Raw genomic sequence first — 24,896 nt, forward strand, 5'->3', positions numbered from 1 at the left:
CTACTACTACTGCTGCTGCTACTACTACTACTACTACTGCTGCTGCTGCTACTACTACTACTACTTCTACTACTACTGCTGCTGCTACTACTACTTCTACTTCTACTACCACTGCTGCTGCTGCTACTACTACTACTTCTACTTCTACTGCTGCTGCTACTACTACTACTACTTCTATTTCTACTACTACTGCTGCTACTACTACTTCTACTATTACTACTGCTGCTGCTGCTGCTACTACTACTACTACTACTGCTGCTGCTGCTGCTACTACTACTACTACTACTACTACTACTACTACTACTTCTACTACTATACTACTACTACTACTACTACTACTATTACTACTACTATAATACTACTACTATACTACTACTACTTCTACTACTAATGACGATAATAATAATAATGATAACAACAACAACAGCAACAATAATAAAAATGACAATGATAATGCATTTAAATCTTATTTAGCCATGCATCTAATAGCTACTTTAGCTCTCATGAACGCTCTTGGCCCTGTTTAACACCAATCGCATGGAAATATTGACTTTAGCAGATGAAATTAAAAAAAAAAACATAGTTTGAAAATAAAGACAAATACATCCAGAGACATAGAAATCTGCTTATGTTTTAACACAAACGATTCATATTATGTTTCAAAGTATTCTTGTCAATTCATTTGATGACACCAGAATTCAAAGTTTATGTGTAAAAGTTTCGTTTTGGCTCAACATGCCAGTACAGCAGTAAAATAATTGTAGTACAAATGTCGAGTTTGCCTTGAAGAAATATTCGTATCCCATTTTTACAACAAAATTGTTGAGTATTTTAAGTAGTGTTTATTCCAGCATATGCACATAACATGGTTGTATATATTTATAAAGGATTGTCGTGTAAATATGGATGATACAGTGCAAAGAGATTGATTTCGTGATTGATATGAACTTCATTTTCATGTAAATGTGTGATTTATTGAACTGCTCGTACCAAAGGAAATTAATAAATCCCACCAACTCGAAAGAATACATTGTTTCTGTATCATTTTGACCTAAAGTTCCTGTTCTCGTATTTGTTTTTTATATTCCTCAATTCTTTCAAACATAGTAATCACTTAGAATTATAAACTGACGAATTATTTCATTTACGCATCAGGATACAAGTAAAATCAAAAGAACAAAGATTTTATAATGCTTTTATTTATAATGTATATGAATAATAGACTTGTAATCATTTAATTGACTATAAACTGGCCCTCTCCAACTTTCACTGAAAGAAAGATCAAGATGATATCATTAAAACAATAAAAAAAAAAGAAAGACAGACATATTCACACATCCCAAAACCCTTCATGTTCTAGAGGGGTGCCTCTATAACATTGTCTAGCTACGATGATGTCTTTTCTGTATTCATATCCCAAACTAGATATACTTGCAAAATTGTCAAATATTATTTCCAAACGATTCCTTCCATTGCTATTGAACGATACGCCCCCCCCCCTCCCACACACAACTTCATTACATGATGGAATCATAATCTATTTATGTACGAAAACAAACTATTGACAATGAAAGGCAATGAATGAAGCACGGTTGCAAGAGAGAGGGGGGGCAGGGAGATAAAAAATATGGAGAAAAGGGAAGATAAAGAGATGAAGGTCGGTTTGGAGGAAGAAGAGTTGCAAGAAAGAAAGACGGGCCTATACGGAGGAAAAAAGACATAGAAATAAAGAAGGAACAAGAGAGGAGAGAGAGAGAAAATAAAGAGAAAGGAAGATACGTTAGGAGTGTTGGTGTGTGTATTATGTGTTGGGGAGTTGGAGAATTAGACGGAAGGGCACGCTGAAATAAATGTACACAAAAAGTAAGCCTCTCCTAATATTAAGAGTGATGCAATTTAAACATTTTTAATAATATAATTTGAACAGGAAATACATAAATTTACATCATTTTACAACATTTTACATCTTTTCTGACGTTTATCAATTACGAATTGAAAAATGGTAAAAAATTTGAATATTTCCAAACTTGTCTCAGGCCATGTTTTATTCCAAAATGAGCTAGATCCCCCCCCCAAAAAAAAAAAAACATATCAATAGTAAAACTCTGTTATTTATCTCAAAATTTGCACTGATGGCGTGAACTTGTATCCACAACAAGTACTTTACAATCTGAATGCATAACTTTAGGAGAAGTGGTAAAATTGACCAATCTTAAATTACCATTATAGTGGATTTATGGTGTATTTCATTCCTACGTCTAAGATACATATATTTACATCTAAAATCAATTTTGGTCAAAAGTGGATTTAGCCCCTATCGCAATGAAATTCTTTAGTTCACATATTGAATTATAAGCTTTTGATTAAATTATCATTGACATATGAACGTCAGTGTTATTTTCAATGAAAGAGGAGACGACATTGCTGAAATCATGGACCTATCCGTAATAGGTCCATGCTGAAATCAATTTTGTCGTCACTCTAGCTTTGGGGGCGCTATTTCTCTATGCCATGCAGTGCCGTATGGATCATCAGTACGATACCAACATCAAGCATGCCAGGATAGCCCCCAGTATTATATTGAGTGTATAGAAGTGTTCTTGGCAAATTCAAATGCTATGTTAGGAAATCAGCCTAAATCGTAATGCTACAAGAAGAGAGGGTAAAATCGGCAAAATCATTACAGATCAAGGCCGCTTCAAGTAAATAAGCTGAACTTAAAAAAATCTAATCTAATCGGGAATCAAGATTGCTAATCACTTTAGAGTTTCGCTTGATAACACACAACGGATATGCAGGGAAGGTGCAAACAAGAGTTGATGACAATATACCAAATGCGTTATAATATATAGCCTCCTGGACTTTAAACGTGGCATAAAACCTGATGTATCATAATTATCTCTCGATTTTTGTACATTAGACTAAGAAATTATTGATTGTTCAGCGTAAAATAAAGTTACAACAATGACGATTCAATATATTCAATATGAAATTATCCCGTGTGTTTCATGACTGAAGGGAAAGTTTCATGTTTCATTCAATAAAATAATAAAGAAACGGTGTGATACGTCATAAGTTCTCTTCATTATAATACTATACTATCATTTCCTTTACTGTTTCTGCAACTTTTCAAATACAAAATAAAAAAGAAAAAGAAAAGTACATAAAGTATTTAACCAAAGAAAATATGAACAATGTTCTAAACATAACGATTAAGGAAGTTTGTAGGGGTTGCCACAATAAACTTGGGTTGCCACAATAAACTTGGCTTGATTGTGGGGCAACCCGGTGCTTGTACATGTCAGGTTAGAATATGTGTATCTCAACAAATATTTCAAGTGCGAATCGCGAGCTTGTCAAAGTTTTCAGGCATATTATATGTATATATAGTTAGTCACGTTAGGACTGGAGGGACATACGTTATTGGAATATATGTGAAAGACAGTAGTAAATGATTTGTGATTGTCGGATGCGATTATTACGTACATTATAACATATTTTTAAATACAGGGAGAACCTGATTTCGTGGGGGTGCTGCCTATGGAAAATAATACACGCAGCACCCCCAGCAAAATTTCTGAGGGTGCTTCAGCACCCCCGCTTCCCAGGTCCATGGACCAGGGGGTGTTTTACAAAGATTTAAATATGACTTTGTAGAGACGCACTTAAATGCTGACTCGTATATGCAACGCCAATCTTATTGATCAAGACGCAGTAGTGCGTGTCCTCTTCACATGATGTATCTGACCAATGAGGTCATGCCTTCTATACTGAACGCAACTATGCATTTAATTGCGACTTTGAGACAAACCCCCAGAATATGCAAAGTGTCCATAACATCATCTTTAAAGTCAAAGTTCTATAAACTAAAAACAGATTACCATGGTCCTAAGAGATTCAACTTAGGCAGAGGTACCTGTACTGCTAAAGCAACCTCCTTAAGACATTATATAATAACCTTTTAGGATTTCAGTTTTCATTTCGTCGTCGCTTTTTGGGGGGAGGTGTTTGGTTTTTAATTTCTCCAGCATTTTTTCAATCAACCACCATTCTACACCAATCAATCTCTCTATTGCCTATCATTCTATTCATATTCTTTTTAAGCATTGTTTTATCAGTAAATTCACATATATATGTAGATATATATGACATTGAATATGTGACTAGATAATAAAAGCAATGCTTGTATATATATATGTCTTTCAGCTTCCATGCTTTTTCTTTTCTCACTCACACCATCCAAAAATTTTACTTTACACAATCATTAAATCTCATAATCTTTCAACAGAAAAAGGCTTGACACAATCAGCTGCGTCCGTGGAGCGGGGTTAACTGCACTTTCTAGAAAACCAGGGACGTTATTCTCAATAGTGGGGATTGTCGGAGGGGAGTCAAATTAATGCACCCTTTCAGGATAATCGGGGAGCTTTTCACAAAAGGCTGTGTTAAGTAGTTTTCTAAACCAATCGTTTCTATAAAAATGTTTCGTCAAATAATAACCACAATAATATTAACAGATTAAGAAAAAAAGAAAAGAGCTTGCAGTTTTTCTTGATTTCGAATAAAATTGTATAATTAATAAAGTTAATAATTCTACCCCCTCCCAACATTCTACAAAGTCATATAAAACAATGGAATGAAAAGATAGCATAAAACTGTAAAAGTATGAAGCAAAATACCTACAAACTGCCTTTCCATCACCTAAACTAACGGAGAGAAAAAGGCCTAAACAGAAAATGCAAAAAAATTGTTTTTCCTTCTTTCCTTCCTCAGTTACACACACATGCACCAAAACACACCCCACACACACCCGCACATTACCTAGGCCTCCATACCCTCACGCCAACTTACAGACACACAAATAAACAGCTGGTACAAGAGACTACTCAGCTTTTGTCAAAAGCTCCCCTGATTGTCTCAAAAAAGGTGCATTAATGACTCACCTCCCTCATCCCCACCTTTCAGGAAAAGCTCCCCCGGTTTTCTTGAAACGGTGAGACCAACCCCGCTCTGCAAACGCAGACGATCATCATGAGCAACAGGCAAATGAATATATTAAGCAAAAGTGGTCATTCAAAAGGATTTTACAAAAAAAAAGCTTTTTATTACAAATATTTTCATTACGAATACTGTTTCATAACATGTAGTTCACACATACTTTGTTGAATAACGTGTGTACGTACAACCGTGTACATCGCACATAAACGCTGAAAAACAGATTACTTTCCCGTTATCATTTTCCAGATACTGACTCCAAATAACATATATAATTTCCCCCATGGATCATGGAATACTAAACATCCAACAATGAAAATTTGGCAAACAGACAAAAAAAAAAAGAATTTTCTATAAAAAGAACCTTGCAACAAAGAAAAATTCAAAATTCTAGGTATAATAGAATACAATACGATTGTTCAACATGGAACATTCCCATAGCATGCAATAAGCTACGTGGGTGCATTCTATGTTAATACAGTACATTATATGTTAATAATGTGCAATAGTCGCAAAAGTGTCTTATCATCCAAATATTTATGCAAGGTCATCTACCCTTTTAAATATTGTAAACAGGATGTTAAGGGTATTATTGTGGAATTCAAAAATTGTATTTCATCGGTAGCCACACACTGAATTGAAAAGACTATTTTCAGAATGGAAGACTCATCAATATTAGGAATGCAGGATGAATATGCTCGGGCGACATAAAACAAGGTTAAGAAGATGAGTGATGTTATGAACGGGTTTTGAGTAGTACCATAGTAGCACTTGACCAATGAGAGATTATATTCAAGGAAAATAAAAATGTTTTCTTGATTAAGAGAGAATTCCTGTAGAAAATTTGTCATCAAGAGAAATTTTACTGCACTTTATTTATGTACTGAAGAACTAGAGTCATGTTTCTTCATATACACCATGTAATCATCTTTTATATATCATCTCTAAATGTTTATATTTATAATGCAGATTAGAGTAGGCAATAATGAACAATATTAGTCAAGTTAATACTACCACCATCACATGGGTACAAAATACATGTTAATACTCGAACTATTTGATAAAAAATTATCTTTCGGATAGAAAACAAGAAAATAGTCACACGATTATAAACATATAACTGGCAGTGTAAAAATATTATTGACGGCCACTACGGAGTGGCGGGTTGTTTATTTCTTGCCATTATCACTTTCATTCAAAATAAAATTATAAATTGGACCCCATTACACTATAAAATAAGATGTGTACTCGCTTTGTTATTAATATCTGTGACTATTTCTTGACTGCCTTCACTAATTTAGCCCCAAAATGAAAATTAAGTACCTTAAATACAGAATTAGCACCATATCAAATATCACATACTGTACATTTGGCACTGTATGAAATAAACATGCAAAATACATAATTAACAATGGAAAATAAGGACTGGCTACACTTGATGTAACATGAATAAACATAGACATCATCACCAACATCAATTTTATTTTCAATGCTCTCTTCATGTTCTTTCAGGGTTCCCACAGAAATTTGAAAACAGAATTCCATGACTTTTCCATGACTTTTCCATGACTTTACCCTGACTTTCCAGGACCACAAATTTTTCCAGGATTTTCCATGACCGTGGGAACCCTGTCTTTTAAATCAATTTGGATTTATTTGGTTAAATGATGCCACATGGCATAGTACTGTAAAAAAAAAAAAGGAATAACTTCATGATGACCATTTAATAATCACCAAGATATTTTTCATATCAATGCTCTTACAAGCCAAAAGAAATGGCCTCTTTCAGGTAGAATTATTATTTAATATACAAGTGTGTCTGCCTGAGTCGAATCTCTTGAGACCATGGACATCTGTCCAGCATTGACGATTATTTAAATTGAAGACTTATTCCAAGGATTTCTCTTAAAGGGAAAGTTCACCAGGGTGACAAATTTGTTTCATCAAAAGGAGCAAGATTCAATAAGAATATTGTTGAAAGTTTTGATGAAATACATAAAAGACTAAGAGAGTTGTGAATTATTTGAATTGACTTTGCAAGCTATGGCCCCTGTCATAATGCTATAAGTCATGAAAAGACTTAAGAAACTGCCCTTTCTTTCTGTAAATATTGTGCCAAATCTGGCTAGCGTATTAACCATGATTTTACCTAGCACGACTTCCCAAATGCATTTCAGTGGGGCCAAGACTATCTCCTTATTTCTCATGAAATCTTCATGGGTAAAAGAAAAACAGAAAACATCATTACAAGCAATATTACGTGATCTCATAACACGGTCCCTACCTACTTGATCACATCCTTCCATCTCATATTCGTGCCACGATTTGCTTGAATTTGGTGATATCAAGCTTGGAAGATGTTCCGCACATCTTGTGAATAGAACGGAAGGATTTAATTCGCTCGGCGGACTCTTCAAACTCCTTGGCTTTCCGACGAGCAACCTGAATAATCTGTGAATGAGATGGAAGAAAGCAATAAAGAAAACGATATTCTCACTTCCTTTTGGGAAGCATGTTCAGATAGAGTGTGATAAAGCCTTACAACAAAGCTTGGCAAAATTTCATACTCTTAATTCTACCCATATATAAATAAATATAAATTAACAATTATCATCATTATTTATCAGCATTGTCACAGGGACATTGAAAATATGTCGGATACAAGAGAGACGTCCTGTCAATTAGCCGTGGAACAATCAAAGTTAAAATCCAAAAATAAATTGTTAAAAATTGCACAAGTTCATGCCGTACTTTTCTTAAATAACTTTTACATTTTTGGTTTTTTTAATTTCCTTTTCTTTTTTTTCTCAATATTTCACAGCCACAAATAAAGCCAATACCCATGATTTGGGAAAACAATGCTGCTGCAAATATTCATGGCCACAATTATATTGATGAAGATGATTTTTGTTCAAATCCTAAAAGTGGCAAAAATTTGAAAGCTCATGCATTTAATTTTTTTTCAGAAATTGACAATAACTTTATATGGTCAATGCCAAACAATATCTATAACAAATCAAGAACTATAAAAAATAATACAAAATAACATTTAAGATTTTCTGACAAGAATTGTCTTTTCTCTCTCTCTCTCTCTCTGAAAAAAAATGATAGGCTGCCATTTTGTTTGAGTTCTAGTTACTCAATATTATATTTCAAGCTCCTACCTCATCTGGTATGTCAGCCAATCGGGCAGCATTGAAACCATAGCTTTTTGGACAAGCCCCTCCAACAAACTTGTAGAGGAATGTGATGGTTTCCTGTGAGGGGTCTTCATCATTCTCATTCTCAACCATACATGCCTATGATGACAAATAAAAACATTTCAGTATGAGGCAGTGACAAAACAGAATAACAACTTTAGATAAACCTTTCTTCATTTTCGACACCCTTCTTTCGTATGTCACTTCACTAACCAAATTACACCAACAAACCATTTCATTTCAACAACAACCTCTTCAATCTTTAACCTTGCAACCCAGGAGTTTTTTCCAATATGAATAAGAGAGCAAATTTTAAAGTGAATCCATCAAACAGTCATTAGAATAACTACGTAATACATCTAGCCCCCCCCCCCATCCCCCTCTCGAGGGTGGAGGCAGAAAAATCGAAATTGTAACACAACAATTTTCTAGGGAACTAGCTGGCTGTTCTACTGATAAACCTTATAATCTTCCCTATGCTAGGGATTCACCATTCAGTTCAAATTTCCAAAATTTTCATTTCTTACTCGTGGCCTGTGCTATCTCGTATGTCTTAGGGAAAAGTAGCCCCACAAGCCTCTCATGATATTGATAATGACTGTTGGTAGAGCATGTATTATGAAATGAACAAAATATTGAAATAACCAAGTATGTTGTGATGACTAATCACATGACGTACCATGTGACCTAGCCTGATGTTCGGGTCATGAGAGAAGTCTTCCACTAGGGAATGATAGTGGGTTGAGAAGAGTGTCCTACATCCAACCACCTCTGAAAGTTCCTTCACGACAGCCGTTGCTATGGCTGTGCCGTCGTACGTTGCCGTGCCCCGCCCTAGCTCGTCCATAAGAACAAGGGAATGCTTGGAGGCATGTTTGAGGATGCTGGCCGTCTCGCTGAGCTCCACAAAGAAGGTGCTCTCACCTGACAGAAAACAAAATGTTCAATATTACAGATATTGCCCACCTAGTGGTTTAATATAACAGATAATTTTCCCAATGGAGCTATACTACATTTTTTCGAAAAAGGATTATATTTTGCCCCAAGCACACAGCATTAAGGGAAAGTTTTTGGCAGCAAATGAACTCTAGCTTCGTAGGATAGTTGGAATATTTATCACACATATAAACCAGGCAAATATGTTATATTAAATATTTTATGAAAATTGTCGATCAGGGTCTGCACTAAGCTTTGTGATAAACTTACACACACAATGCTTGCTGCAGGTCTGATCTATGATATAATAGAAAAACTACACGTACACACTAGGGCGTACATCAAGCAAACCAACTGATTACGCGAAAAGCAGTGAGAGACTTACCTAAGGGAATGTATAGACCAATCATTGATTTGAATCTACATAAGCTATGTAATTTAAGTTTTACTTAGGGTCATCATCATAAGAATGGCACAGTAAAGAGGGACTTCAATGAGGTGCAAAGAAATGTCTGTATTTTTATGCATTCTTATATTAAAGGTCAAGTCCACCTCAGAAAAATGTTGCTTTGAATCAATAGAGGAAAAATCAGACAAGCACAATGCTGAAAATTTCATCAAAATCGGATGTTAAATAAGAAATTTATGACATTTCAAAGTTTAGCTTATTTTTAACAAAACAGTTATATGAACGAGCCAGTTACATCCAAATGAGAGTCGATGATGTCACTCACTATTTCTTTTGTTTTTTATTGTTTGAATTATACAATATTTGAATTTTTACAAATTTGATGATTAAGACCTCCTTGTCTGAAGCACAAAATATTAAAATAATGGAAATCCATGTGTTCAGGGAGGAATGAAAATTCATGTCACATGACAATGATGAGAAAATAAAAATATTTCATATTTCATATAATAAAATACAAAAAAATAGTGAGTGATGTCATCAGTTCCCTCATTTGTATACCGACTGAGATGTGCATATAACTGTTTTGTAAAATGAAGCGAAACTTTAAAATGTCCTAACTTTCTTCTTTTACATCCGATTTTGATGAAATTTTCAGTGTTATGCTTGTTGAATTTTTCCCTTTTTTTATTCAATTCAAGTTTTTGTTGGGGTGGACTTGTATTTTAAAAAAAATTGCATTCATCACTTATCATTACTCTTTGTAAGATCAAAATAATCTTACAACTATCAACATGTTGTCAATAAACCATTTCGTAATTACAATTTGAGCATTAGCAGATGAAGGTCATTGAGATTTTTTTTAATGCTATTTCAAAACTTGCTTGTTATCCCATTTAGAAAATTCTTACTATAATTTGGCTAATCTTGTGTGTCCTTCCATTTGTTTGACGGCACTTTTTTATGTTTTTCTAAACATAGTTATATTGTTGTAGTAATATTGTTCGCAGATTGTCATGAGGGGGGTTGTTTGTGGATTTTGGTCGCATTATTCAAAGTTTTTTTACAATTCGTAACTTTTTGGCATTTCTTTTCCCAGCCCTGAATATAGCTTCGAAGTTCCCAGTCCCTTTTACCTCTCTCGGGTCAACGAAATACAAAGCATGCACGCAATCATGCCGACCGTCAACCGGGTATGGTACGGTATGCGCTGGCTGCATGCATGTGCTGCTAAAACGAACGTAAACAACATACCCTATAGACCGATGTCCTCAGTGGTTACCAGTGAGCATGAGTACAACTTTCTGAAAAACCTATTTATTTTATTTTGAATGATTCTGCAGTGAAGCCCCATATTCTGTCATTCTAACGTATGATAAATTGATTTGGCTGATGTAGCATAGAGTACCGTACAAAACTTTTTTTTTTTAATTTTGTATGGGAGAGGGTTCAAATTCAGAATAGTTCTCACAATTAGAGTTAGATCTAACTTACATTATAGATCAAGAGAGACTCTAGGCCAAGAGAACTTAACGTTACTTAAAAGACTAGATCTAGAAATCTATAGCTTAGCCCTTGGCCTAGGCTACTTAAAAAAAAGCCCATGGAAGCCACATAAATCTTATCTTTTTATCACAAATAACATCTAAAACCTTCTCTCTCTCTCTCTCACTCTTTTGTATTCTTCATAATTTCTCTATCTCTCTCTAAATCTCTCTGATTTTCCCACTGTCTCTCACATTCATTTTCCCCACTGTCTCTCTCATTTTCCCCATGGTCTCTCTCATTTTTCCCACTCTGTCTCTGTCTCTCTCATTCATTTTCCCACTGTCTGTCTGTCTCTCGTTCATTTTCCGTGTGGGTCTCTTTTATTTTTCCCTCCCACTCTTTGTTCCCATTGTCTGTCTCTCATTTTCCTCACTGTCTGTCTGACTCATTTTTCCCACCACTGTTTCTGTCTCACTCATTTTATCACTCCTCCCCTTTCTCTCACTTCTCTTAGACATCCCGTCTGTACTTATATATGATTGAGCAATTTTTAATTCAAAAAGTACAAACAACCGCAGTCTAATGTACATTGTAAGGTACATGTGCAATGTACTTACTTATTTATTTCTGACCCAATACATGTAATGATGATAACATTTCTGTATCACAATAATTGCCTCTTGACTGCTTACTGAATACACCATGTTCTAATACATTTTTCCATTTTATAATTAGATTTGATTTCACTCTGTAATGATTATTGAAGTTCTTCCTCCAGTTCAATCCAAGATGCTCAACTTAACTGAACCTCCTATCTATACTGAAAGAGAAGTTTGCTATGAATCAGTTGCGTAATATATTTCATCAATAAACTACTTGGTTTTCAGTGTGAATAGGCAGTCTAGCTGTACATACAAGAATATCAGCCCCCCCAACACACACCCACTCACCTTGATAAAGAAAAATGACTCCTACCCCTGTGCTGCCACGGGTAATTGCTGCTAGTAATAATACAGTGTTTGGTCAATCATGTTGGGAATTGGCAGTTTGTCAAATGATAGGAAATTAGTTTAAAGCAGACAATTTAATAGAAAATAGAAGCCTTCCCAATTGTATATTAATGTAACCTACAAGGTCCGGTCACCTGGTCCGTGCAGTGGTTCCTTTCTTACAGTTGAATATCGCATATCGCAGATTGCTATTAACACCAGGCAAGACGACATAAAGTCTTCATCTAACAATCAATGAACAAATGATTACCCATCTCATTGAAATAGGGAAAGGAGCAACTGAGCTGTGCCATGATGATGATGAGACCAGGATGGGGTGGGGGGGCATTAAGTTACTAACTACATTGTACCTACCTGATAGTATATTATATCTTGTACCAAGTCTTGGAAAGACCCTGTCTACCTGTGTCAATCTACAACCCTCTGCAGGGATGTAGCATCCAAGCTGTACCATGATGAAGATCAGAACACAGGAGGGGGGGGGGGCAATTGTTTAAGCTGTCAACTACTCACCTGATAAAATGTTATCTCTTGCACCAAGCCTTGTAAAGACCCTGTCTACCGGTGTCAATCTACAACCCTCTGCAGGGACATAGCATCCAAGCTGTGCCATGACGACAATCAGCCCTGCCTGTCTCATCAGGGTTGACTTGCCACCCATGTTGGGTCCCGTCACCAGGATACAGCTGCTGTTGACATGGTTACCCTCTCCATCATCCATCTCGTTCTCCTGATAACAGAATAATTATTTCAACAACGTTGAGTAAGTTCATATATACTGGGGGAAGGGGGGTTTTCAGTAACATTTGTGACTTATATTATCTAAATTTCAGTTGTGTACAATATATAACGCATCACCTCATTGGTCAGTTTATGCAAACAGGATGCCAACTACTATGTTTCCATCAATCTGATTGTGCATCAATACCTCAGTCACATTTGCTCTACGGCGGCCGTACAGTGAGTCGATAACAGCCGTTTTAACATTTTTTGTATCAGCTACATACAGGTGGTTTGAATAAAAAGGAATAAAACAGCTGGTTTCGACTCACCGTACGGCAATTGTGACCGAGGTACAAATAACACAAAGTGGTTCTACCAGATTCATGAATATTGCACTTGCATGAATATGGCAAAAGTTGCCCTCTATTTTTATACAGTATTCCATTAGGGAAATTGGGGAAAACCAGGAAGAGGGCAACATGGTAAATGTTTACCACCTTGATCTTAGATTGAAAGTAGCATGCGAATTACAACTTTTTATTTAGCTGCCAAAACACCTTGTCTAGGTAATAATTAACGATACTGTCCTAGAATGCCAGAGAATACGATAGATATTGAAATTGTTTCTTGAATAAACATGATAATCATCATATTCCACTAAAAAGTTTACATGTGATGTTCTACTATGTAATTCGAGCAAGAAACATCTTAGATTGGTCTAACAAGATAAGAGATTTCTTTAAAAATTTATCACAAGAGAGTATTCTTACGTTTCTAATGCCTATAAATGTGTCGTTAGGGATGTAGTCCCCTCCAGCGAAGGTATGTGCTATGCAAGGATGACGTCCTTCTACAATAGCGATGTACGGCTGTAAGTAAGATAGACATGATATAAACAAATGAAACATATTATTCATATATATCACAAGAGACTTCATGTTTTCTCTGATCAAAATAATACTAAAAATAATGTTACATTTATAAAGCACACAATACTCTGTGTTTCTAAGTGTTTTACATTGTGATTAGTAGTAGTAGTGTAAGTGTTTGCACTGTTATTGTTTGCACACTAAGCATTTTCCTATGATTACTCACGACTATCTTAGTTATGTACTGTAGGGAAATGAGACTTCCGGGAAAGGCTAGCAAACAGCTATGGTCGTGTCTGAAGAGTTGTACTATTTGAAGTGTTGCATTTGTTGTTTATCTAAAACTACCGTTTTAAGTCTTGTTTCTCCTGGTTAATTCTGACCTTTACAGTAGTAGTAGTAGCAGTAATACTAATATTATCATCATCATTATAATTATTAGTAGCAGTATTGTCATTATTATCAGTAGTAGTAGTAGCAGTTGTAGCAGTAATACTATTATTATTATCATTATAATTTTTATTATTACAGTCATTATTATAATTATCATTATTATTAGTAGTAGTAGTAGTAGTAGAAGTAGTAGTACTACTACTACTATTATTATTTTCATGCCCTCGCAGACGAAGTCCGGAGGGGCATTAAGCATTGAACCTGTCCGTCCCCCAACTCGAAAAATAATTAATGGATTTTAATAATTTTTGGAGTGTAGGTAGATGACACCAAAATACAGGCTAAGTGCTAAGTTTGAATTTGGAGTCCGCAGGTCAAAGGTCACAGCTCATTAAATATGCGAGTTGCTTTCCATGCAATAACTCGAAAAAACATTTAATGGATTTAACAAAATTTTGGTGTGTAGGTAGATGACACCAAAATACAGGCTATGTTCGGATAGAGTCCACAGGTCAAAGGTAACAGGTCATTAATTAGAGTGTTGCTTTCTGCGCAATAACTCGAAAAATATTTAATGGATTTTAGAAATTGTTGGTGTGTAGGTAGATGTCACCAAAATACAGGTTAAGTTCAAATTTGGAGTCTGCAGGTCAAAGGTCACAGCTCATTATATATGCAAGTTGGTTCAAAGGTCTATATTTGTTCATTATATATATATACATATTGGTTTCTGCACGATATTAAGTTCAATCATATTGAATGAATTTCTTAATGCGTTAAGCAGGGGCATCTGTGTCCCATGGACACCTCAAATTTCTAGTTTATTATTATCATTATTATTAGTGTTGTAATTGTTTTTCATCATTACTATTATTACTTATTATAATTGTCATTATTAATGTCATTACTATTATTATTAGCAGTAGTAGTAGCAGCAGTATTGTCATTATTATTATCATTATAAATGAAAGCCATTGGGAGCAATTTTTTCATAAGGAGCAAACTAAGTCAGTGACACAAAAGATGGTCCTATGACCCTTTTGAGAAATCGGTCCCTTGGCGATTTACCTGGTCACTCTCAGAGGGCAGTATGATATCGGGTCTACACATGTTGCCATCTGCAGACTGGCTATAATCAGCAAAGCTCATCAAGACATCAAGAACTGACAGGCACTGGACAGCAGCATCCCAGGACTTGTAGCTACAAAGATAAATGATGATAATAATTTCTTGATTTGTAAAGATCTTTTTGCCAGAGGATACAACACAAACTATTATTACCCCCACCTTGAGCTTGAGCTACCACTTTATCAAGCAAAACTCAGTGCATCCAGGCAGGGAATCATACCGGGGGGGGGGGGGGGGTGTTACACAAAGAATGAAGTATGACTAAGAGACATTTTTAAATACAGAGTTGCGTACGGTATGAAAGGCTTGACCGCAATGGTCAGATCGTGTCACGAGGACGCACACTACTGCACATCTATCAATAAGATCGCGCGTTGCATATCATGTACGCGTCAGCATTTAAGTCTGACTCAAGTCATACTTAAATCTATGTGAAACACCCCTGGTACCTATTCAATCCACCTGGTTGGTTAGCGGCACAATAAGGAAAATTTTCTTGTGAAGAGAGAATATGCCACGGCTGGGATTCAAATCCACCCGCGGTTTGAACAGGTCAGAGCTACTAGACTACAACACATTCAAGAATGAATACGAATACATTATACAGGAGAAATAGCTCTGGCGGTAGAGCGAGAGTTTCAGATTGCGGTGATTCAGTGTTCAATGCGAACTCGATGCTCTAGGGCCCTTTGGTAAGGTATTTATCCTCATTACCAGGTTCCTCAGAGAGGACATTAGGTTTTCAGTCCTCTGGTTACTTGCTTGCAAGCATTCATGTTTTTTTAATTTTCAGAAATCAGGTAAAAAAACATAACCACCAAGTCAACTATTCAAAATAAATTTAACCATCACCAAAAAATAACTTAATAACTAAAAATAATTTTTCTGATATATTAATATAATGTCCTGTGCCATCTTCGATCGCCTGACCCCCCCAAAACATTAAAGATCATTTGCCTTCCTGTTATGTATTCAGAAGGAATATGTTAACATTTAACATGTATTATGACAGATTGAGGAATATTTTGCCTTAACTTGTTGAATAATCTCTCTAGGTTTTAAGCAACATCAACTTACTGCTCATCAAATTTATGAAAGACTCTCCTCATCGAGTCTTTGAGGGCAGCATCTCGCCTGTCCTCTGCATTCATCATTTCCGCTAGCAGCTTCTGAATCGTCGGAGACCAGTAGCGTTTGTAACCCTTCTTGGAAGACTGGAGCTCATACTCTTCGGGAATGTGGCGAGAGAGGGCAGACTCCGGGATCTCCATTTGGAATCGGTTCTTGGCCGTGCCCCAGTAGACCATGTTCTGTGTGATAAAGAGGGTGGATGGATAAAAGTGAGTGGAATCACTGACATCTCTACAGAAAACATCATGATCAGTGTTAGTGCTGAGATCACTCCTGGGAGTGATTCATGAAGGAAACAGTCAGTGATTTCCTGTGACAAATTTGCTGTAAGCCAATCAGATCCAAGGATTTTAGTATGTCACTGATTTTTCATTGAATTTGCGTTTATTCATACAAGAGACAGTCAAAATAGGCCGTAATATCAAATTTAGCATTCATCCCACTATTTTATACATTGGTTTTCATATCAGACAGGATTACAATTACTTTGCAAACTGCATAAAAAAAAACAGATGGTGTAGAGTGCGGGTAGGCTTTAAATTACTATGGTGCAAATAACGATGATGATAATAATGATAACAACAACATCAAAAACAACAATAACAATAACTTTTGTATGGTGATTAATACAGATGTTTTTACGTGCTCAATTTTCTGACTAATAAATAATTACCAAGACTGCAAACACAAAAGTGTAATGAATAAATAACCAGAGGGGATAGAAACCTACCCTGCAGCCAAGCCTCTTCTTCTGTTTCTCCAAGTACTCTTGGAGCCTGTCCTTGGTGTCGGCCATGTCGGAGATGGCATTGTCATATTCTGGGATGACACCCTTACATGGGATGATGGCTCCTTTTTCCTTTGCTTTCTTCTGATCAAACGCAGTCTGAAACACAACAAACAAAAGTAAATTTGCGTTTTGTTTTTTTTCAAATACATGATGCCATTATTAAACAATTTATATCTTTAGGTCATTGAACTATGACAAGGAAAGCATTCTCATGGTGGTCAGAGGAAGCGCTTTAAATACACATTAAAACCTGGAGTGCTGTGGCATCAACCCTGACACCAGAAGGAATCAGCAGAGGACCATTCTGCCTGGAGGACCATGGGCATGGCTGGTATGCCAGGCAATGAGTCAAGGCATGTGGACAAGCAAGGACAAAAATGCCAGCATCAAAAAGATAAAGAGCAAATGCCACCGCTGTGCGTGCCCCACTGCCGGCTTTTGCTTGTCCACACTACAACAGACTTTATCGGGTGAAGATTGGGCTATCAAGCCACCTTCAAACTCACATAAGTTGCGAATGTCTTCTCACGTGAAGGAGGAACATCTTCATCAAGTGATAACGTGCATGTATTGCATACAAACATCTGTTATGCGCTTGTTCATAGATGTATCACAGCTCTCTGGTTACGATGGAGACTACCCGGAATGCTTCTGTCCCAACCCCCTTCTGCCTCTCACCTCACATACTCTTGGAATAAACTTCCCCTTCTAATGATAGTGGGTTTAGGAGTGTTCTATATCCACCTTCACAACGGCCGTTGCTATGGCGGTAAGTTTTGCTCTTTCCAGCCCTGGCCGTGACATTAAACTGTTTGGTGTGTATGTCTGCATGTAATGCTCTCAGAAAATGTGGGCACAAACAAAGTTGTAAATGTCATCTGAGAGGTACTGCAAGTGACAGAAAAAACAACCAATCGCCTTCCTAGTCAGACCACAGTGTAAAGTATCGATGTGCAACAAGTATATTGCTGAGGAAATACCAGCAACGACCATAGAAACTGAAAAAAATCTAAATATGAATGCAAGCATGTAATACGAGATGAAAGAGGGAGACCTTATCTGAATCTTGCCATCAAATCTGCAAACGACACCCTTGATGTCTTCAAAGAAATACTACAGGACATTAGCAGCCTAATGACTACAGACCATCTATTAAGAACTCTTAATCACAGAATCTTCTGTACCAGATTCCTAGTACCATGTCACAAGGTCAAAGTTCAATGACCTGATGAAGAACTTAAAGCGGGAAGGAATAATCAGAACAAACTTCTTCTGTGGTCTCCATGGCATGATCCACATGACAGAAGTTGTCACATCACAGCCAAAGAAGCGGAATCCCTCCACTTTGAAGGAGCGAGGAAAGTCCCCATCGACGATGCCAGATTCAACAGGACTTCTGGATCAGGAACATGTCGCATGATCCGCAAAGTATGCAACGTCTTTCCTTGTGGTGGACATGCAATGACAAGTTTTCATGGAAGATTCATGACAATTATAACAAAAGTGTTTAAAACTAAGGACACAGGAGATTCAACATTCTCTTTCGCAATGTGTACTTGGTATTTTTTTCTGAAATGGAAGAGCCCTCTTTTTCGACAGCAACTTTCTGCATATAAATATATCCCACAGATATCCTTAAAGACAAAGTCATATGATCGACGTCTGCAAGAAACATAAATCCAAGTGCAACTGTTGCATCGTTGCAGTGTCTCACTTCTGTGCCCATTTTGGTAGGGCTTTAGCATTGCTGCCAACCGCAGCACTTCTAAGGTATAATACAAACCTCCATTTAGGGGCCGATCCAAGATTTTCCAAAAGGAGGGTAAATTTTTCAGAGGAAAATTTTTGACATGCAAAAAGAAAAAGAAATATTTTCAACCACAAATTAAGGATATTCCGTACCCAAAAAATTGACAAGCAAAAAAAAAAGGTCTTCAATTTCAAGAGGGAGGACACCTCTGTTTTAATGGCATTTTACATTACATATTTCAATTTTGCTTCTCAAAAGGGGGGGGCACACGCCCCCTGTGCCCACCTCCCCCCCCCCAGATCCGTCAATGCCTCCATTGTATAGCTTACAATCTCGGGCTCTCGTGTGAGTGTTTCCAAACAATATCATATTTAAATGTATACCTTATGCAAAAATAGCTTTCACCCCACCCTTTATTTTCTTTTACTCTTTTCAACCCTGAATTTGTACTTATTAAATGCTCTTTCATATTTTACATTCATATCCTAGAATTGAACTGAGTAAAACATTTTTGTAAAGGTTGGTACCTCTGTTTATGTAACGAATGAACAAACCTCAAAGAACTCCAATGTGTCCGCATAGTCAGGGTACTTGCCTCCAGTCAACTTCAGAGATACACAAGCCTTTAGTAATGATGACCTTGGGTCAGGTCAAAGGGAGAAAATATTATTTATACATTGCATATAAAAGTTTGAATGGGTAAAGGTTAGTGGGATCCTAACATTCATAGGAGACATGTAGTCTGAAATAGAAGAGCTCCCACAGTTTTTGTACACAGGAAAGCAAAAATAAGCTGAAATTAAGCTAAAAATAAAAACAAAAAAAAATCTGGAATCAGCTAACTTCTGGCAAACATTTCTGTGGTAAAAGGACAAACCTAGGAAATTAATAGGTAATTGAGGAGTTCGCTTGGAGCTAATAGAGAAATTACATAACATTTGTTTCGTTATGGCAAAATATCATACAGAAAACATGATTATTTCTGTACTTATTTGAACATGTCAACAGTAAATTTGTCTATGAATACATCATCATCTTCTTCTAACTCCCTCCCCCCTCTCTCTCTCCTCTTCTTCCTCTCAATCACAACTATCCATCAAGGTGAGAGCACAGACTTACTTAAAATCAGGCACAGCTTTCTTGAAGAGTTTAACGACCTTGAGACCACTCTCAAAGCCATCTAGTGCAGTGATGAAGTCACTGATCTTGCGTTTACTAAAGAAAAAAAACAAACAAGATTTTCTTGTTATGAAAAAAAGAAAGATATAAAAGAACACTGGCGTAGGTACATGATGCCACGCTATTCAAGTGTGTGGGGGTGACTTAATCAGGAACAGGTTAACAGATACAGGTTAACATTATAAAAATTCCTCAAGGAAAGAATGTAAGGCCTCTCAGCCTCTATTGATTTTTTTTACTATTGAAATCATTGATATTTTTTTAGAATCACGATGAGGCATGTATATCTCCAGTCGTATCTCCAATCATAACGGGATGAGATACTCATCACCATGTTATTGTCATCACTGCTATCATCATCTTTATTTCACTGTCATCATGGTCATTGTCATTACCATCATCCCCACCACCACCATCTCCATCATCATGTTCATCTTGATCATCATTATCATAATAGTTACCAATCATTATCACCATCACCTGTGTTATCGTCATCATTACCATCATCTTAATTATCATCATCACCATCATCACCACCACCATCACCATCATAATCATCACAATTATCACCATCACCTGTGTTATCGTCATCATTACCATCATCTTAATTATCATTATCATCACCATCATAATCATCACCATTATCACCATCACCTGTGTTATCGTCATCATTACCTCATAACCATCACCTTGATCATCAACATCATCATCACCACCACCATCATCCTCACCACAATCATCATCACCACCACCATCATCCTCATCATCATCACAACCAACAGCAGCATCGACAGCATCATCATCACCATCTTCATAGGCATTCTTATCAATGTCATCATCATGTTTGATATCACCACAGAAACAAAGGAAAATTTCATACCTATAGACTGCATCTTCAAAGAAAATAGCTCTGCTGTCTGGATGGTCCAAGTTCCTCTTGGATGAACCAAGAGTATGGATCCTACGATATCAAAGCAAAAGAAATTGTCATAAAAATACCTACATCTGTGCCATCAAGTCGGCTGGTAAAGGAAATGACTTTGAAGAAGAGTATATCCATTGGCGTAATGCACAAGTAGTCAATGAATAATAAAATCATTTAACTGAATTAATACTGGGCATGGAATATATACAGTGTTGCTCAAAAGTTAGTGAACCCCACCAGAAAATGAACATATTTAGAGGTCAAGTCCACCTCAGAAAAATGTTCATTTGAATCAATAGAGAAAAATCAGACAAGCACAATGCTGAAGATTTCATCAAAATCGGATGTAAAATAAGAAAGTTATTACATTTCAAAGTTTTGCTTATTTTTAACAAAATAGTTTTATGAATGAGCCAGTTACATCCAAATGAGAGAGTTGATGATGTCACTCACTATTTCTTTATTTATACAATATTTCAATTTTTACGAATTTGACGATTGGGACCTCCTTGCCTGAAGCACAAAATGTTAAAATAATGGAATTCCATGTGTTCAGGGAGGAATGAAACTTCATTTCACATGACAATGACGAGAAAATCAAAATATTTCATATTTCAAACAATAAAATACAAAAGAAAAAGTGAGTGAATGACATCATCGACTCTCTCATTTGGATGTAGCTGGCTCGTTCATATAACTGTTTTTGTGAAATTAAGCGAAACTTTGAAATGTCATAACTTTCTTATTTTACATCCGATTTTGATGAAATTTTCAGTGTTATGCTTGTTGAATTTTTCTCGTTTTATTCAAATCAAGTTTTTGTTGGGGTGGACTTGTCCTTTAAATTGTTCGAATTCGGCCATGTTTTCGATATTTAATTGTAAAGTCAGGTGATAAAATAGAACATTGATTCCGTGGACTTACTGAACATTGTACTGTTGTCTGCATTCAACACTCAGCATGAAGGAGTGCATTCTTTCGTAAGGTTCACTAACATTTGAGCACAATTGTATATAAGTTGAAGAGGGGTTAGCTTGCAGACTAATACTACAGACTCTTGCATGATAATTAAGTTTGCAAAGTTCATACTTCGTGATGGTGAGAACACAATTAGTAATCTTCCACTCTACTTACTTGCTGAGTAGTCTTTCAAGATCAGGCAGCTTTTTGATGAGTTCCGCAACCTCTGCTACAATATCTGGATTGTTATGGAGATCTTCAATGGCATCCAGTCTATAACGACATTCAAGATTAATAGAAAAATACATTACTGGAAAAAAGGTATGTTTTAAGGGAAGATCTAATGTCTTGGCAGCTGATTTAGCAAAACTTTCTTCAGCAGAAAAGTTTTGACAGGGAATACAAAGCCTACCAGTAATTAAGCAGTCTATCAGGACTACTATACTTTGGTTGCATTATAAGATATTCAGGTGTCAAATGGATTAAGAATTTTGTAGATAGAAACAGACTTTAAACTGAATGTACTGGAATAGGGGTGAGTAGTAGAGATCCTTTAAGAAGGGGATCCAAATCAGTGACATTCTGCTTAAACATTTTTTTTTTTAAATATACTCTACATAACAAATACTACATAAAAGCTCTGCTCGAAAGAATTAATCCAAAAAAGGAGAGATATTATTATGAGAGGAATATACCAACCTATCACTGATAGACTTTGGATTGCACAGAGGGGTGCAGAGCCATTGTTTGAACAGCCTCTTCCCAAATGGTGTCCGACAGCGATCTAGCGTCTCCAGTAGGGTGCCCTCTCTTGTTCCGGTGCTGCTATTCTCAATGATGTCGAGGTTGCTCAGTGTTATACTGTCTAGGACCTTGAAACATAATTCATAAACAATGAATAATAACAACTATACACTAAATAGATTCATTATTGCGGATTGAAATAATCGCCAGAGGGTATTCATTTGTCTCGCAATCTACTATGGTCACTTGATAAAGAGTTGCAGCGGCACTCGAAAGCTCGTGAACTTGTAAGCTGGTGAACACTTTTTGCGAGAGTGATCACGAATTTCCTAGAAAGCCAGTGAACACTTTTTGCGAGAGTGATCACGAATTTCCTTGTTGACCATAGTAGATTGCGAGACAAATGAATACCCTCTAGCGATTATAACAACTATACATTTGAGAAAATTAATTAGTATGCCCCCTTCCCCCCCCCCAAAAAAAAAAAACATAAATATTCATGATTTTGATCAGTATCAACATAATCAACAAGACAATTTCTTGTCTCAATATGCAAATAATATGCAAATATATGTTTTCATGACCCCTGATGCTGGGGCAGATTATAGGCATTCACCACATGTACATAATCATGTGTGAAACTGTCTCGCATTATTTTGGGTGAAATTACTGTACAACTCAAGATATCGAGATTACTCTAACAAGAATAAAACTTCCAAAGTCAAAAGCCAGTTTTAGACCAAATATTATATGCTAAAGGTGTTACTACCTTTAATAATAAAATTGAAGAGTTTTCTATGTTCCCATGAACTTCAGAAGAGAGAACCTAGTTGATGTTTTATAAAGCTGTTTTTTAAGTTACAAATGACTTATCCCATGACTGGTGGGTGACCCTTTCTTGTGCTACGTGATATATCCCTATGTAACTGACCTATCACCAAAGAACATGCTCCAGTCTAGCATGAAGCTGTGCGTAACTTTACATACAGCTTTATGAAACACCCATCTGTAAAGAAAAAGAGTCCAGGTATAAATTCTGTCCCATTCGCCAGATCTGGCCCCCTTGTTTTGGGGGCTCATTACACCACTAGTCTCTAGTTCACTCTGACCCTTTCAGGTTTCAATGGGGTCCAACTGGCCCCTTTACCCCTGGTCTAGATAATCTCACCATGTGTTGTTTAGATGTGAAGGTTGGGAGGGGTGAGGAGGGTTTGGTGGGCTCTGCATCTAGCGGTTTGTACACCTCAAAGTTCCTCATGGACAACAGCTCCTGCTCCAGACAGCACTTCTTGAGGTACCTGCCAGGATAGATCAATCAAACCTGCTTCAAAAAAACACCGGGGAACTACTCGATTTGATACTTCATAAATAGGTGAAATCATGAAGAGAGGGGAATCTGGTACATACATTGTGTAATATTTTGCTTTTTAATAGAGGCAATGATGTCACAATTCTTATTTGTAATTATTTTGCTTTTATTTGGATTGATAAAGTATAATACTTAAAAGTGATATGCGTACAAGTAAAAGCATTTTGATTTTGATTTGAATTGTATACCAGCCCTGGATTGTCAATTTCATGGAATCCTTGTTTTTCATATTTGACCATGTTAGTCAACAAAGTTATCACATTATTATACTAATAGGGAAAGCTCATTAGGGCAACAGTAAAAATTATTGCCCCCAAGTGAACTTCAGACGATAGGCCTCCCCCCCTCCCCCAAAGAGAGAAAATAGTATGCCCAGATGTAAACTACAGGTAGGTGTTTCATAAAGCTGTTCATAAGTTAAGACTGGTGAACCTTTCTTGTAAATGATTTTTGCCATTAAATGTTTCATGGTCATTATTTAGCGAGTAAGAAAGGTTCACCAGTCGTTCTTCAAGTTGCTCTTAACTTACGAACAGCTTTATGAAACGGCCCCCAGGAATGTATAGTAAATTACTTTCTCTACAACCTAACTCATCTCTCTTACCATGTACATGCCCCAAGAGCAGATAAAGCCATCTCACATCCCTCCTTAGGAGTCAATCCAAGAGGATCGGCTAAAACAAAGAAATGATTTGAACAAGAGAACACAGGTCAGTCTTCCTAAAAAAATCTCACTGGGCAACACAACTCAGGTGAAATTTGACTAAGAAGATGTTAGTAACACATATTTTGCATATTTTGGTCTGAAATAACGCATCATGTTAGGATATTATTCAACTTATGGAAGGTCAGCATATGCAGAGTCTACTGAAACTAAAAGCCCTTTTCTGCACATTC

At 36.4% G+C, this 24,896-nt stretch overlaps 1 protein-coding gene across 1 annotated transcript in view; it reads right to left on the bottom strand.

The window, feature by feature from the left end:
• Positions 1-7,261: 7,261 nt before the first annotated feature.
• LOC121420601 (DNA mismatch repair protein Msh6-like) overlaps positions 7,262-24,896 on the bottom strand; it is a 39,792-nt gene continuing 22,157 nt past the window's right edge. The window contains exons 16-30 of the mRNA XM_041615267.1: positions 24,604-24,673; positions 23,799-23,928; positions 22,586-22,758; positions 22,061-22,159; positions 20,882-20,962; positions 19,942-20,037; positions 19,377-19,461; positions 17,013-17,168; positions 16,229-16,461; positions 15,092-15,224; positions 13,532-13,630; positions 12,552-12,768; positions 8,875-9,119; positions 8,160-8,294; positions 7,262-7,446 (exon numbers count right to left, since the gene is read on the bottom strand). Coding sequence (XP_041471201.1) covers positions 7,303-7,446; positions 8,160-8,294; positions 8,875-9,119; positions 12,552-12,768; positions 13,532-13,630; positions 15,092-15,224; positions 16,229-16,461; positions 17,013-17,168; positions 19,377-19,461; positions 19,942-20,037; positions 20,882-20,962; positions 22,061-22,159; positions 22,586-22,758; positions 23,799-23,928; positions 24,604-24,673 — 2,096 coding nt within the window. The 3' untranslated portion in view covers positions 7,262-7,302. The remainder of the gene's footprint in view (positions 7,447-8,159; positions 8,295-8,874; positions 9,120-12,551; positions 12,769-13,531; positions 13,631-15,091; positions 15,225-16,228; positions 16,462-17,012; positions 17,169-19,376; positions 19,462-19,941; positions 20,038-20,881; positions 20,963-22,060; positions 22,160-22,585; positions 22,759-23,798; positions 23,929-24,603; positions 24,674-24,896) is intronic.

The sequence above is a fragment of the Lytechinus variegatus genome, chromosome 1 (assembly GCF_018143015.1).
Source record: "Lytechinus variegatus isolate NC3 chromosome 1, Lvar_3.0, whole genome shotgun sequence".
Classification (NCBI taxonomy): Eukaryota; Metazoa; Echinodermata; class Echinoidea; order Temnopleuroida; family Toxopneustidae; genus Lytechinus; species Lytechinus variegatus.